Raw genomic sequence first — 17,427 nt, 5'->3', positions numbered from 1 at the left:
TGCACTGGTACAGCAGGCAGTAAAGAAGACAAACTATATGTTAGCCTTCATCACAAGAAACTTTGAGTGTAGGAACATCGATGTTTTGCTGTAGTCATATAGTTATAGAGTTATAGAGATATACAGCATGGAAACAGACCCTTCGATCCAACTCGTCCATGCTGACCAGATAGCCCAACCCAATCTAGTCCCACCTGCCAGCACCTGGTTCATATCCCCCCCCAAACTTTTCCAGTCCTATACCAGGTGCCTTTTAAATGTTACAATTGTACTAGCCTCCACCACTTCCTCGGGCAGCTCATTCCACACACACACCACGCGTGAAAAAGTTGCCCCTTATGTCTCTTTTATATCTTTCCCCTCTCACCCTAAACCTATGCCCTCTAGTTCTGGATGATTCCACCCCAGGGAAAATACTTTGTCTATTTATGCTATCCATGCACCTCATGATTTTATAAACCTCTATAAGATCACCCCTCAGCTTCCGACGCTCCAGGGAAAACAGCCCCAGTCTATTCAACCTCTCCCTATTGCTCAAATCCTCCAACCATGGCAACATCCTTGTAAATCTTTTCTGAACCTTTTCAAGTTTCACAACATCCTTCCGAAAGGACAGTGTTATGAAGGTTTAGAGGTATACTGTACCTTTAAGAAAGACTGGAAGTTGGTATGGACTTAGAGAGAGACAGAGAGTACTGAAAGAAGTAACAATGTAACACTTGGTCGAAACAAATAGCAGCAAATGAGTTGCCACAATACAAAAACAAATTCAAATTCGGCCAATCAGTTTAAATTATGGCCCAAGATACCACAATCCAATCAAATTTGAATTTGGTATTTTTATAATATTAAAACCAATGAAACAACCCAATGTTTTGGGACATAAAACCGGAAATTTTGAACAGTTAGTGGGAGAACTGTCAAGCCATCAACAAGTACAGACTGCCAGCTCTGAAAGGTACCTGTCTGTAAGAAGTTTATGCAGCAGAACATCGAAAAGACTACAGAAGAAAATCTGCAGAGGAAGATACAAAGAGATGATTCAACAGCTGACTGGTTTTGAAAGTTGAATTTTTTTTTGTATAGCTTAATTTGGATTTTCTATTGGGCTAGTATTGTCGAGTGGGAGGTAAAAGATAGGTTTAAGAGAAAGGAGTTGTAAATAGTTGTTGGATTTAATATTCTCTGTTAAAGAATAAAGTTGTTAGCAAGTTTTGAGAAGATTTTTTTTATTAGATTAGATTACTTACAGTGTGGAAACAGACCCTTCGGCCCAACAAGTCCACACCGCCCCGCCGAAGCGCAACCCATCCATACCCCTACCCCTACCCCTACATCTACCCCTTACCTAATTGGCAATTTAGCATGGCCAATTCACCTGACCTGCACATCTTTGGACTGTGGGAGGAAACCGGACCACCCGGAGAAAACCCACGCAGACACTGGGAGAATGTGCAAACTTCACACAGAGTCGCCTGAGGCGGGAATTGAACTCGGGTCTCTGGCGCTGAGGCAGCAGTGCTAACCACTGTGCCACCATGCCGCCCCTATTTGTCGCTCAGGTTGAGGTTTTGGATGTCGTTGGCTCACTGAGCTGAAAGGTTCATTTTTCAGACGTTTCGTTACCTTACTTGGTAACATTTGACCCAAAGGCATATACATCAAACACCACTAACTTCATCAACAAGGAGAATATCATCAAGCAGTGGACCTATGCCTTCACCCACTTCACCTTCAACAACAGAACTTACAGACAAACCAATGGAACACCCATGGGATCTCCGATATCAGGGTTCTTAGCAGAGGCAGTAATGCAGAGACTTGAGCCAACAGCTCTGTCAACTATCTAAACCAAACTCTGGGTCCTTTACATGGATGACACCTTTGTCATCACTAAATGAAACAAGTTAGAGGAAACCTTCACGACCATCAATAATACCCTTACTGGCATAAAATTCACTAAAGAGGAGGAAATCAACAACAAACTGCCATTCCTAGATGTCACAGTAGAGCGAACAGCCAATGAGAAACTTCAAACCAGCGTTTATAGAAAAACAACACATACAGACCAAATATTGAACTACAGAAGCAATCATCCCAACATCCACAAATGAAGCTGCATCAGAACATTTCAACGAGCCAACACACAATGCAGTACAGAAGAACTACGCAGAGCAGATGAAAATCACCTATACCATGTATTCAAAAACAACGAGTACCCAATGAATGATTTCTCAGCAACAAACCCAAACAAGCAGACTAAACACCTCCAGAAAGCCTAGCCACTCTCCCCTACATCAAAGACACCTTGGAAATAACTGCCAGACTACTCAGACCTCTTGGCATCATGGTGGCCCACAACACACCAACACACTAAAAAAGCAGCTAATGAACTTGAAAGACCCTATACAGACAACAAGCAAAACTAATGTCATTTACAAAATACCGTGCAAGGACTGTAACAAATACCACATTCGACAAACAGGCAGAAAATAGCCACCAGGATACATGAACACCAACTAGTCACAAAAAGACATGACCCTCTCTCACTAGTATCTTCACATACAGATGGAAGGACACCACTTTGACTGAGACAATACATCCATCCTAGGACAAGCCAAACAAAGACACGCATGAGAATTGCTAGAAGCATGGCATTCCAACCGGAACTCTATCAACAAACACATCGAGTTAGACGCCATCTACCACCCCTAAGAAAAGGAACAGGAAGTGACTTCACCACAGGAAATGACAACACCAGCTCAAAGAAACCCAAACATATAAATAGAAAGCAGGAATTTTCAGCATTGCTTCGCATGAGATCTACTGAAGATATTACCTAGTAAGGTAACGAAACATCTGGAAATGAACCTTTCAGCTCAGCGAGCAAACCTACATCCAAAATAAAGTTGTTAATTTTTACTTTCAATAGTGACCTTTGGGATAGTTCTTTGCCTCTTAAATTTTAACAGACTACAGCATGAAATGAATCTTTCTGTGTGGTTCGTTTAAATTAGCAGAGGGGTTTATCCCATGTCTTAACAAATGCATTGATGAGACTTCACCTGAAGTATTGTGTGCCCGTTTTGGTCTCTTTATCTGAGGAAGGATATGCATGCTGCAGAGGGAGTGCAGTGAAGGTTTACCAAATTGATTCCTGGAATGCCAGGATTTAAGTATGTGGAGACATTGAGTTGGTTAGGATGTATTCACTGAAGCTTAGAAGAATGAGAGGAGATCTAATAGAAACCTATCAAATTCTAACAGGTTAGATACAGGAGGGATGTTCCCGATGGTGGTGGAGTTCAGAACCAGGGACCATAGTTCAAGGATAAGGGGCAAGCTTTTTATGACTGAGATGAGGATAAATGTCTTCACCTAGGGAGTGGGGAGCCTGCAAAATTCACTACCACAGAAAGTGATTGAGGCTAAGACATTGTGGTTTCAATAAGGAGGTAGACATAGCTCTTGTGGCTAAAGGGATCAAAGGATATGGGAGGGGAGGGTGGGGGATGGGATTAGGACATTGAGCTCAATGATCAACCATGATCATGATGAATCGTAGAACAGGCTTGAGGGGTGGAATGGCCTAGTTCTGCTCCTATCTTCAATGTTTCTATGATTACATTACTTAGCAGGTTGGAAACCACATTCAATATTACTTTTTTCAAAATCAACATAAACTTAATGTTTTTAGATGTCATCTAGCATTTTTTTTAAAAGAAAGGAATTGACAATCTTATAGAAACATTTGACAATCAAATATATTTTCCCTTTTCCTTTTCCATCTTTCTCTTCTCGCCTCAAAGACATTTCTTTTTAAACTGGGTTACAATGTCAAAGATACTAATATTAATATTGCAGTTTTTAAAAATATACATACTTATGAACTAGATGTCCTTGTCAAAGCCAATATTTACTCCTCATTTCTGATTGCTGTAAGAAGTGAGCCTTAATGGTGACTACAGGCAGGCTGGTTAATGACTATTTGAACCCTTTCTTAAATCCATTGTTCCTTTTGGAGTCATTTTCAAAGGGGCTATTGAACCACATTTGTGATCTTCAATACAGATCACATCTGCTCTCTCTGGTTCTTTCATGTACTGAATAAAGGTACCCAGCCATTGGGAGAAAATGTATATTTTTAACCTACAAGTAGCTTAAGGCATACTCTGACTGAAACTTCTGTGTATTCCAGATTATATGAAGAACCTGTCAAAAGACTGTGCTGACTACAAAGATACTCAAGGTATTAAATCATCTCAAATAATTGTTTATAAAATAGTAGCATTTTTGGCTTTCATATACTAAGATACTGCTGATTATCTTTCTGTTGTCAGCTGCTCTTGCCATTGTTGTAGAAGTAGCAAACCATGCTAATGACATAATGAAACAAGGGGTAAGTAAACAAATTTAACTCACTACTATTAGTAATTCATTGCTCTGTTTGATTTTTTTTTAGAAACTAGCTGTAATCTTAAAGTTGTCTTTTTCTCCCTCCGCCTCTAGGATAACTTCCAGAAGCTGATGCAGATTCAATATAGCCTAAATGGCCAACAAGAGATTGTACAGCCTGGAAGGGTAATTATTGCTGACTGACAACAGAAACTTCTATTCAAATATTTAAAGGGAATTTTGTAAACTATGGAGTACAGAAAAGGAGATGCATCTTTCATTTATTTTTCTTGTATATCTAGACCCAAACCCTTTTAATAATCTGGCTATTCTTATTTTGTGCTGCTGGCTCAAACATTGTAAAATTGATAAATGCAGTCGCTGCAACATTGTAATGCTGACGCAAAGATTTACTCTCAAAAGACATTGATCTAGTAAGAGGTATATCTGTTGAAATGTAATACACTGTTGCTCAAAATTTTTAAGTTTTATATATTTGCAGAGTTAAAAAATCTCACAACACCAGGTTATAGTCAACAGGTTTGTTTGGAAGTACAAACTTTTGGAGCACTGCTCCTTCATCAGGTGGTGAGTGGGGCAGGATCATTGGACACAATTTACAGTAAAAGATTAAAGTGTCATACAACTGATGTGATGTATTGAACGAACCTAGATTGTTAAGTCTGAATCACTTAGAATGGGTTGCAGCTTTCGATTCAGTTGTATGACACTGCGATCTTTTACTATAAATTCTTATGATCCTGCCCCACTATCTACCTGAAGAAGGAGCAGCGCTCTGAAAACTTCTACTTCCAAATTAACCTTTTGGACTATAACCTGGTGTTGTGTGATTTTTAACTTTGTTCACCTCAGTCCAACACTGGCACCTCCACATCATATATTTACAAGTTAGTATAGGAACAGGAAGACAGAACAGAAAGGAGGGCTTTAAATTCGTGGGACACTGGGACCTGCACAGGATAGATGGGTTGCACCCCAACAGAAATTTGACCATTGTTCTTGTAAGGTGTTATGGTTGTAGGGGATGGTTTAAACAAATTAAGTAGCAGGGTCGGAACCATATTTCAACATTAGAAAGAGAAAACAAATGGCACAAAGAAATGGGAGAGTCAGATTGCACTTGGGAATAAGATCAAAATTAGGTTTGCAATGCATGTACGTGCAGTCCTCCTATAAAGTAGTTGCTTTCCTGTGTGACACGGTGTTGCAGAAAATCACGCAATAAAAGTAATGGGGCCTATAGGAAAAACGGGATTGGTGACTCCAGTTTAGCGAACCTGGCCATTTCTGGTCAGTAACAAAAATGCCAAGTTTTACAAGCAAAATTTCCCAGTGTATTGTTGTATTCCCAGTTTCTTGCAGAGTGGAGTTTATCCACAATCCACTCTGTGCCATTAAGCATTTTGAAACTTCTGGAAGTTTTTTTTTTGGTGCGAGTAAAATCTTTTTTTTGACGAGGTGGCTAAAGGGCTGGGATGCTCTGAACAGCTGGAGGTTTTGATGGGTCTTGGGTTTCAGAGAGGATGAGAGGCTGAGACTCTCAGATCCACTCAACCCAATCCCCACACCACCTGCTTTCAAACAGTGATTGGGTGAACTTGGATCAAGCATAACTTGGGGATGGGTGGTGTGGGGAGTGATGAGGCTTGCCAGTGGTCTGCCCTTTGTTTCACACCTCCCTCTTTCAACACACACATCCTCTCTTGTAAAGTCACCATATGTCGAAGCTTCAGATAGGCAGCAACTGAGCCTCTGCTTAACAAAAGGCCCTGCTTACTCTCCAACATTCAGTGGAAATTGCTGTATTTGAACCCTCTTTTGTTCCATATCTATCTATTTCTCTCTTCCTGTTCCTTGGCCCCAACCCCCAACTCCGTGCATGATCCCAGTAAGCACTCCAGCAAAATATTCCAATGTTCGCTTCCCCAACTCAGTTGCAGATAGAAGCAAAAAAAAGTACACACACACAAACAATAACCTGTTGCAATAAATGCACCAGCAGAATAAATCACAGCCAGCTGATCATACAGGGGATGGAATCATAAAACAGCGAACGGCAGTTCGCTTTATTAAAAAAAAGACTGCAATTCACAAACTGCATTACAGCCAAATTGCATTTACGAAACGTGTGTAATAGGGAAACTACCTGTATGTGATTGTGTAATGAATGAGGTTGGTAAGTTGCAGGCACAGATCAGCATGTAGGGGCTTGATATTGTGGCAGTAATGGAGATCTGGCTCCAGAAAGGTTAGGACTGGTTAGTAAAAGTTCCTGTTCAAACGTAATGTTCAGGGAAGAAATGAGGAATGGGTCCGACAGTACTGATTTTAAAGATAACAGTTTGGTGCTAGAGAGAAAGTGTCCCACAGGAATCAGAGAGAATTTATTTGGTTGGAGCTAACAAACAACAAGGTAATTTTAACGTTGTGTATCATATCACACTTTCCTACAATCAATTTAATCATTCACACATATGCCAATTGCACCATCCTGCTCTTGAAGTTTATTATCCTTCTCATAGTTCACAAAGTTCCTGTTCTTAGGCATATTCTATCAGCCTCCAACTACTGGGCAAGGTATAGAGGAGCAAATTTGAAAGCGGCTTTTATAGAGGTGCAAAAATTATAGGCAGCTGTAGTTACTATCATTCTCAGACTGTGGTAGTCCATAGTGTAAAGGTTAAGAAGAGGGGGATGTATTTTTGGGATGGTGAAAATGGACCTGACTCAGGAAACTGGAATCAAAAATTATCAGGCTAAAATATAACTGAATAAAGGGCTCCTTTAAAGAGGAAATAGATTGAATACAGTTTTGGCACATCCCCACAAGGTGGATAGGTAGTATAAACAAAATTGAGCCTACTTCCAATATGATGATTGAGATAGAGAGGAAGAAGTGAAAAAAGGATGCATACGATAAATGTCACAATGATGATAGAAGTGAGATCTAGGCTGAATGTAGCAAGTATGGATGAGAGGTAAAAAAGTGAGAGTAACTCGGACAGAGTACGAGAAGAGACTGACAGCCACCATAACAGGGAATTGAAAGTTCTTCAACAGGCATATAGATAGCAAAGAGAGTTAAAATGGAAGGACTAGGGCTACCTAGGGATCAAAATGTTGATTTATGCATGAAACAAAGGGTTTGGCTGGGGCACTAAATGAAATCTTTGCATGTGTCTTTACCAAGGAAGATGATGTTGATGGAGGTAATGAGACAATAACAGTTGATAAAGAGAAGGTATGAGAAAAGCTGCCTATATTTCAAAGTTGGTAAGCCACTAGGATGACATTAGATGCATCTGAAGATGCTGAGGCAAGTAAAGACGAAAGCTCTGGAGGCACTGGCCATTATTTTCCAATCATCATTTGATATGGAGTGATGTCAGAGAACAAGAAACTTGTAAATGTTATATTACTGTTTAAAGTAAGGTGCAATAATCACTATAATTCTAGGCCAACCAGTTTAGCTTCAACTATGGGAAAGTATTTAGAAACTAAATCCTAAACCAAGTTAATAGTCTCTTGGACAAATTGGATAGGAAAGCTAGGATGGGATATATAAAGGGAAACTCAGATACAACTATAGAGTTTTCTGATGAAGTAAGGGTTGTTAAGCCTATAGCAGTTGACATCATGCACATGGATTTTAAAGAACATTTGGTGAAGTGTTGCCAGTATAGTTAAAACCTGTGGAGTGAAAAGTACAATGGCAGCATGGATACAACGTTGGCTGAGTGACCTGGATTTCAGTGCACAAGGTACAATTTCAAAATTTAGAAATATTATGAACTTTGTGAATTATGAGAACAATAATAAACTTCAAGAGCATATGGACTGGATGGTGCAATGGGCATATGTGTGACTGATGAAACTTATTATGGGAAAGCGTGATACACTTGGTTAACAAAAACAAGGAACAGCAGTATAATTTAAAGGGTACAATTTTAAAGAGGATAGAGGATGTATGAGCAGAAGGACCTTAGGTTATATGTGCACAAATCATTGAAGATGGCAGGGCAAATTTGGAAAGCATTTATCAAAGCATAAAAATCGAGGCAATCTATACAAAAGCAAGGAAGTTAATGTAACTCCTTTCTAAAATGAAGTCCAGCATCAGCTATAGTATTGTCTACAATTATGGATACAACAGTTTCAGAATATATTTGAAGGAGTGTAACAAAGAATTATGCAAAAGGTTCCAGAAATGAGAAACCCTTTGGCACAAGGGTTCATAACCAAAAGTCATTGAGTTCTTGTAATTGGAAAAAATGCCAGCGATTATAAGGAAAAACATTTTTACACAGTAGTTCAGATTGGGAATGCTCCGCATGAGCATGTAATGGGTACAGATTCACTCATGGCTTTCGAAAGGAAATCAATTAAACACCTGAAGATAAAAGATTTGCAGGGCTACAGGCAAAAGACAGAGCAGTGGGGCTAGATGAATAGCTCTGAAAGAGCTCTAACATGGTCACAATGAGCTGAATAGTTTGCTTCAATGTTGTAACCATTCCATAGTTCTGTAGTTCAGTAAGTAAAGGGTGGCATGCTTAGTGTTAACACTTAGCACTGATAATAATCTCTGCTGTTGCTTGTTGTGATAATGCATCACTGAACATAGAAAGGAATGGGACAGGTAAGACAGACGTCAATACTTCGGCAATGGACCTGTGTGGATTTCAGGTGCAGTGGCAGCGAGGTTAAAAGGAGCACAATGAGTGGAGAAATCCCAGGAACTGATAAGTTTGGCCTCACAGGAGAGCCGGGAGGTAACTGGGTGTTTCTCCTGGCTCTTTTAACTGATTTAAGTTAAGACCTTGAGTACAGCTTACACCTTCCAATAGGTAATTAATATCTTCAAAATTAAATTTCATTCTTTTGACAGAGTTAGGGGGGTTCTGGTTGTTTGACATTGTATCTTAGAATTTGCTCGTCGTTATTTAAGTAGGTGTAAGGTTACAAAAAAATACATTTTATTTAGTCAAGGTGTGTCTGGGGGTCTCCGGTCTGTGACGTGTACATTCTGCACTATGTGGAAAGTTGTAGGTACTCCTGATGGTCTAGATGGCTGTACATGCAGGAGAAGCTTCTGGGTGGAGTAACTCTAGCTCTGGGTTTTGGGACTCGAGTACCAAATACAATAAAGCCGAGATGTTTGCGGATAGCAAGTTTTTGGATGTGGTCATCCTGCAACTTATGAGGGCATGAATAGGGAAATAGACAAGGTCTTTTCCTACGGTCGGGGAGAGTCCAGAGGTAGACGGCGCATAGGTTTAAGTTGAGAGGGGAAAGATTTAAAAGGACATGGGGGAAACTTCTTCACACAGATGGTACTGTGTGAATGGAATGAAGTACCAAAGGAAGTGATGGAGGTTGGTACAATTACAACATTGAAAAGGCATCTGGATGGGTATATGAACAGGAAGGGTTTAGAGGGATATGGGACAAATATTGGCAAATGGGACTATATTTATCTAGGATATCTATCCGGCATGGATGAGTTGGCCTGAAGTGTATTGTGCTGTACATCTCTATGATTCTAAGTTCAGGAAAAGAAGATTTGGCAACTGTCAGACAGAATGTAGTGATTAGGCAGCAAACTTCCCTCTGATTACATTTCCTGCTGCGCGGACCTCAGATCCATGCATGGCAGCAGCTTCCAAAGTCAGGTGTTAGTGTTGGAATGACCTCTATACATCTATTTGTGTGCATGGAACATCCAAGAAGTTATACAGCCATGTAGTTTAGAGGGAACTTGTCAATCAATTAGTGAGGGAATCCCCTCAGTCTATCTCATTCACAAAGCATTTTACAGCCTTGGAAAATAACAAGAGTGACGGTTCCTCTGTGCATGCCAGCCAGCCAGTTCCAAAGTGCTATGTGTTGTTCAGCTGCACAGGCTTGAGCAGGGTAGTAGTGGTAGGGGATTCATTAGCAAGGGGAGTAGACAAGCATTTCCATGACCATGGACTTCACAATGGTACATTGCCTCCTGGGTGCAAGGGTCAAGGGTTTCACATTCTGAAGGACAAGGGTGAACAGCTTGAGGTTGCAATCCATAGCAAGCAATAATTAGTTGTATGCCACAGAAACCAGTGCTGGGGCCACAATTATTTACAATATATGTTAATAACTTGAATGAGGAAAGTGAATTAACCATGGCCAAGTTTGCAGTTAACACAGAAATAGGTGGGAAAGCAGAATAGTGAAAATGACAAAGATTTTGCAAAGGATTATCAACCGGTTAAGCAAGTGAACAAAAACTTGGTAGATTGAATGTAATGTGGGAAATGTGAGGTTATGCATTTCGGCACAACAAACAAAGCTGAATATTGTTTGAATGGAGAAAGACTGCAGAAGACTACAGGACACAGGAATTTGGGAGCCCTCATTCAAGAATCACAAAAAGCTAGCATCCGAATTCAGCTGATAATAGGGAATGCAAATGGAATGTTAGCCTTTATTTCAAAAGGAATGGATCTTAAAAATAGGGAGTCTTTGCTAAAATTATACAAGGCACTGGTCAGACAGCAGTTAGAGTATTGTGCACAGTTTTGGGACCTTTATCTAATGAAAAATGTACTAGTTTTGGAGGCAGTCCAGAGAGGGTTCATTACACTGATATCAGGTTGTAGGTACTGTCTTCTATGGAGAGATTGAGTAGATTGGGTCTTTACTTATTGGGGTTTAGAAGAGTGAGAGGCAACCTGACTGAAATATACAAGATTCTTTGGGGACCTGACTGGATAGATGTAGAAGGTTTGTTTCGCTTTGTGGGAGAGCTTAGGCTCAGGGGGCATAATCTCAGCATAATCTAAGAGGTTACACGTTTAAAACAGAGATCAGTAATTTCTCCTCAGAGAGCAGTGAATCTGGGCAATTCTTCCCTGTAGAAATCCATTTTGCTAGATCATTAAGTGAGATCGAAAGACTTTTAGTCAGTAAGGGAATCGAGGGTAGTCTAGAAACAGCTGGAAAGAGGACTTGAAGATGATCAAATAGACCACGATCTCACTGAATGGAGGAGCAGACTGGATGTGCTAAATGACCTACTTCTGATCCTACTTCTTACAGCCTTGTGTTGGGACCATGGCACATGAGGAAAGAGAAATGAGGTCCTGCAGCTAACCTTAGGGAGTGACCCCTGGGAAATTGAAAAGTATAACTTCAAAGACTGGATTAGCCCTGATGCCATGCAGTAGTGAGTATAGGAATACAAAGACTACTGCGTGGCTGGAGAGAGAGAGTGCAGGAGGGAACACTTAAGAGTCCTCAGGCATTGGGGCTGTTCTTGGAGGACCTATACAAGTTGGACATGTCACATCTGAACAAGAACAGGGTCATCTTTGTCACATGGAATTTTGCTGTTGCTGTTAGGTGGATTTAAACTAGATTGGTAGGGGAATGAGATCTTTGCAAGTATTTTAGAGGAGTGAGAAGCTGAGATGGAATTAATCTGGAAGGCAGAGGAAACATAGCCTAGATAAGAATGAAGTGAGTTTAGCAAGGAAAAATAATGCACAGAGCCTGAGGATAAGGCAGACGAGTTGAGGGTGCAGATAATCTTGTGAGGTTATGATATCATAGCTATGACTGAGAGCTGTAAGACGGGTAGGATTTGCTGCTCAACATTCCTGGTTATAATATATTCAGATAAGATAGAGAAATAGAAGAGCGGTCACAATATTGATTGAGGAATTAATTCTTATTCTGAGGAGAGATGACATCTTGGAAGGATCATCGAATTAAGATATTTGGATAGAAACAAAAACACAGAAGGGGCAAATACACTGTTGAATACACGCTATAGGCCCCTAAATAATCAAGGAGAGACAGACAATCATTAATGTTATCAAATATCAGAGAACTGTAAAGATAATAAGGTAGTCATGGTTACATATTTTAACCATCTAAATATTAATAGGCAAGGTTTAGTGTGTAAGGTAGGAAGGGTCCAAAATTCTTAAATTGCAACCAGGATAATGTTCTTACTGCATAACTGAAAAAGGGAGGGGTAGTTCTGAACCTAATATTTGGAAATTAGCTCAGATAAGTGGATGGAGCAGGGGAGCATTTGAAGATAGTGACCATAATTCAGATTTAGGATAGTTATGGAAAATGATAATGATGGGTGAGGAATAAAAGTTCAAAACTGGGGAAAGGCTATTTTCAATAAGATGGATACAGTTTGGCCAAAGTGGACTGGGATCAGATACTTGCAGATAAAACTATGTCATAGTAACAACAGGCATTGAAAGAAGAAAAAAATGAAAGTGTACAGGGCAAACACATTCCACAAAGACAAAAAGTGTGACCAAGACTGAGGAACTCTGTCAAGAGGGATAAATCATAAGATGGAGAAGTAAGCTGCACAGGCCATTGAGTCTCCTCAACCATACAATGAGATTGTGGCTGATCTGCTAATCTTCAACACTTTCCTGCTTTCTCCCCATAAGTCTTGAATCTCTTACTGATTACAGTTAGGACTAAGAAGAAAAAAGAGAAGTTTGTGACAAGTACAGAGGGCTCAATTTGGCACAGATCCTGATTGGGGAATAGAAGTGCAGGGATAACTTAAAAAGGGAAGTAGGATAGCTAACAGAGTACATGAGAAAGAATTGGTGGGTAGCATAATGGAAAATCTGGATGGGTGTTTAAAGTATATAAAGGACAGAGAATAACTAGGGAAAGAGTAGGGCCCATTAGGGACCACTGAGGCAATCTATGTGTTGGTTCAATTCTCAAGGAATACTGTGTTAGTCTTCACCATGGAAAAGGACATGCTGGACATCAGGATACCAGGATGGACACTGTAAAATATTAAAAGAAATTAAGTAAACAGAGAGGATATACTTGTGCAGTCTTAAAAAGTGAGTAAATCTACAAGCTTGGGTGAGAAGCATCCTAGGCTACCACGGAGGCAAAGTAGGAAGTATCAGGGCACTGCCAGCAATGTTCAAATCCTCTTTGTCCAAAGATGAGGTGCCAGAGGTCCTGGAGGCCTACTAACATAGTCTCATTATTAAAAAGGTGAGGTATGGATAGACCAAGAAATTGGAGCTAGTCAATCTAACATCAGTGGTTGGAAAGGTATTAGAAAAGATTCTCAAGGACTAAATATATTTGCATTTGGAGAGACAAAGATTAATTGGGGATAATCAGCATGGCTCTAAAGGAAGGTTGTGTCTGATAAATTTGAGCAAATGTTTGAAATGAGAAGCATGAGTGTTGATGAGGGTAATGTATTTGATACATTTGATATATTTGGGAGACAGGCCGTCTACTCGCGGAACGTTTCAGAGAACACCTCTGGGACACCCGGACCAACCAACCCAACCACCCCGTAGCTCAACACTTCAGCTCCCCCTCCCACTCCACCAAGGACATGCAGGTCCTTGGACTCCTCCATCACCAGACCATAGCAACATGAATGGTTGGTGGAAGAGCGCCTCATCTTCCGCCTAGGAACCCTCCAACCACAAGGGATGAACTCTGATTTCTCCAGTTTCCTCATTTCCCCTCCCCTCACCTTGTCTCAGTCAAATCCCTCGAACTCAGCACCGCCTTCCTAACCTGCAATCTTCTTCCTGACCTCTCCGCCCCCATCCCACTCCGGCCTATCACCCTCATCTTGACCTCTTTCCACCTATCGCATTTCCAACGCCCCTTCCCCAAGTCCCTCCTCCCTTCCTTTTATCTTAGCCTGCTGGACACACTTTCCTCGTTCCCGAAGAAGGGCTTATGCCCGAAACGTCGATTCTCCTGTTCCTTGGATGCTGCCTGACCTGCTGCGCTTTTCCAGCAACACATTTTCAGCTCTGATCTCCAGCATTTGCAGACCTCACTTTCTCCTCTAATGTATTTGATAGTCAACATGACTTTAATGAAGATTTTGATAAGATCCTTTATGGCAGGCTGATTTTTAAAAAGTAAGAGTTTGTGGGATCCAAAGCAAAATGCAATATTGGATCCAAAATTAGTCAAGGGACAGGAGGCAGAGGGCGATGGTACAGAGATGTTTTTGTGATTGAAAGTTTCTAGTGGAGTTCTGCAGTATCCTGGCTGTTTGGTATTTTAATGATTTAAAGTTAAATGTAAGTGGCGCAGACACGATGGGCAGAAGGACCTCTTCTGTGCAGTATGACAATGTAATGGGTATGATCAAGAAGTTTACAGATGATTTGAAAATTGTTATGGTGTTAGAAGGGCTTTGGAGGATAGCTGTAAACCACAGGAACATATCAACAGACTGGTCAAGGGCAGTGACAAATGGAATACACCCCGAAACAGTGTAAGGTAATGCAGATGGGGAAGGATGACAAGGCAAGTATTTAAATCATGGGTGGTAAGACCCTGGAAAGTACTGAAGATTAGAGGAACCCTGATGTATATATTCACAGATCCCTGGAGATGCAGGCTAGGTAGATAAGGTGGTTAGGAAGGCATATGGGATGTGGGATTTATTATGGCCTTTATTAGCTGAGTGAGAGAATGCAAGAGCGGAGAAATTACGTTGGACTAGTACAAAACAGTGGTTAGGCCATAATTGGAGTACTGCTTGCAGTTTTGGTTACCACATTATAGAAAGGATGTCATTGCAACAGAGAGAGTGCAGAGGAGATTTACCAGGAAGTCTGGTTTGAATGGTCTGAGCTATGAGGTAAGTTTGAATAGTGCATTGTTTCCAAAGAAATCTGTCATGTCTGCTTAATACAGTAACTAATAGCATGATCATGTTGTTTCTCTCTGACTAGGTTTTTTTGAAGGAAGGCACTTTGATGAAGCTGTCTAGAAAGGTTATGCAGCCCCGAATGTTTTTTTTGGTATGTAATTTTGTCTTTAAATCCTCTACATCTAACCCATATTTTTGCTACATGTTTTGTGCTTTATGTAATTTTTAATTTTGTTAGATGTTGTTGCAATCCAATAAACACGATAATTTGCTTAAATTCGGATGCCTGTAAGTGAGAGAAATTTTCTCAAATGAACTCATTTAATTTCATGAAGATTTAAGACTGGGAATAAAGTGTACAAAGCTACCAGGAAAGAGCAGACAGATGGAATTAATTGGATAGTTCCACCAGAGAGCTGGCATTGAGCTAGTCTTTTGTGCTGCCAGTGTACTACTAAGATACTAGTTAGTATCTAATGACATTTCTTTCAGGAATTTCCAGTGTGCAGCTGTATTTGTGACAGTCTGTACTAATCTATCCATAATTAGTCATAGTCCACAAGGGATGTTGGAATTCCTCTAATACCCCCTCCAGTTTTGCTTTGACATGGCCTTTGCTGATGATTCATCTTCTGTTGTCACCAAGGCCAGACTTTCATCCTGAATGTTAAAGTCATCATATTTAATTTCTGTTTCTTTACTTCAGCTGAAAGCCCATCATGTGCTGGGACTTCAGTTTTCTTGTTGACAAAGTCAATAATTTTCAATCTCTCTCATATAGCGCAAGCTTCATAGCATCGATTTTGAACATTGCTTTTTCAAATGCAGGCCAACATTGAATGCTCTCCATGACTGAAAACAACAAATGCTGGTGATCACAGTGGGTCAGACAGTATCCATGGAGAGAGAGCAAGCTAACTCTGACGAAGAGTCATCTCGACTCAAAATGTTAGCTTGCTCTCTCTCCATGGATACTGTCTGACCCACTGTGATCTCCAGCATTTGTTGTTTTCAGTACAAATTGCAACATCTACGGTAATTTTCATCTACATTTTGTTGAATGTTCTCCATGTCTCAATGTGCACTCCGTGTTGGGAAGTTTTAAACAGACAGATGTTAGTGTCAGTTAAAAGCTGAGTACCATTGTTCTGGATGGTTTCTGATATCATTTTTGAGTTAATTGCAAAACCTACTAACCACTTAATAGTGGATACAAAAGGCACAACAAATCTATCTAGACAATTACTACTGTGTAAGTCTACTCTCAAACAACAGCAATGTAGTGGAGGGTGTCATTGACATGGATATCAACTGTTAATCAGAGACAGAACTGGACCAGCCTAGAAATACTGTGATTCAAGTGTCTGTTAATTCTGCGCTGAATAACTCACCTTCTGACTCCTCAAATTTGACTACGATCCATCTACAAGGTGTATTGGAATACTCCCCCCTTGACTTGGTCAGTACAATTCCTACAAGACTAAAGAAGCCTGATAGTATTCAGAACAAAGCAGTGTGCTTGATTGGCATCCCAACTCTCACATTACGCATTTACTTACTCCCCCGCCAACACACAGGAGCAGCAGTATGTACAAAATGAAAAATGCACTGCTGTAATTTATTCAAGGTCCCTCAACAGCACTTTCCAAACCCACTGCCTAGAAGGACAAGGGCAGCAGATGCACCACTTCCAAATTCCCCTCCAATCACTTACCATTCTGACTTGGAACTATATCACCATTCCTTAAGTGTTATTGGGTTAAAATGCAAGGACTCCCTTCATAAGCACAATATGGGCATATCTACACCACAACAAATGAAATGTTTCAAGAAAGTAGCTCATGACCATCTATTTGAGGGCAGTTAAAAATGAACAATAAATGTATGTCAAAATAGAAGCGCTCATATCCTGTGAAAGAATAAAACAAAAGTCATGTGTACAATTGTCTAACCTTGAATCATCGCTTACGATTGTTGAAATTTACAGCTCATCATACAAACAGTATGGCACATGGTCATTTGTGTGTTGAACTACTTGGTTTGGGAACTAACTAAACCATTATGAAGGAAAGTTTAAGTTTTGACCCTGATTATTGCTTTGAATTCACATTTAGGTTATAATGTTTTCCTTTATAGCTAAATGATGTGTTATTGTACACTACACCAGTACAATCTGGAATGTTCAAGCTGAACAATATGCTTTCTCTAGCAGGTATGAAGGTAAGTGATTTTTGATTCTCCTTATCATTCTTTTAAGATAAATTGTTAAAGTAATATAATTTTATCATTTTATGGAAAATGTTCCACACCAAGTAAATAAAGTGTGGACACTTCTA

At 40.1% G+C, this 17,427-nt stretch overlaps 1 protein-coding gene across 1 annotated transcript in view; it reads left to right on the top strand.

Moving 5' to 3' along the window:
* fgd6 (FYVE, RhoGEF and PH domain containing 6) overlaps positions 1–17,427 on the top strand; it is a 143,686-nt gene that overhangs the window by 67,046 nt on the left and 59,213 nt on the right. Inside the window, exons 9-13 of the mRNA XM_072562384.1 lie at positions 4,199–4,249; positions 4,341–4,399; positions 4,510–4,581; positions 15,174–15,242; positions 17,228–17,311. Coding sequence (XP_072418485.1) covers positions 4,199–4,249; positions 4,341–4,399; positions 4,510–4,581; positions 15,174–15,242; positions 17,228–17,311 — 335 coding nt within the window. The remainder of the gene's footprint in view (positions 1–4,198; positions 4,250–4,340; positions 4,400–4,509; positions 4,582–15,173; positions 15,243–17,227; positions 17,312–17,427) is intronic.

This window comes from Chiloscyllium punctatum, chromosome 44 (assembly GCF_047496795.1).
Source record: "Chiloscyllium punctatum isolate Juve2018m chromosome 44, sChiPun1.3, whole genome shotgun sequence".
Taxonomy (NCBI): domain Eukaryota; kingdom Metazoa; phylum Chordata; class Chondrichthyes; order Orectolobiformes; family Hemiscylliidae; genus Chiloscyllium; species Chiloscyllium punctatum.
This window is presented reverse-complemented; position numbering and strand designations above follow the sequence as displayed.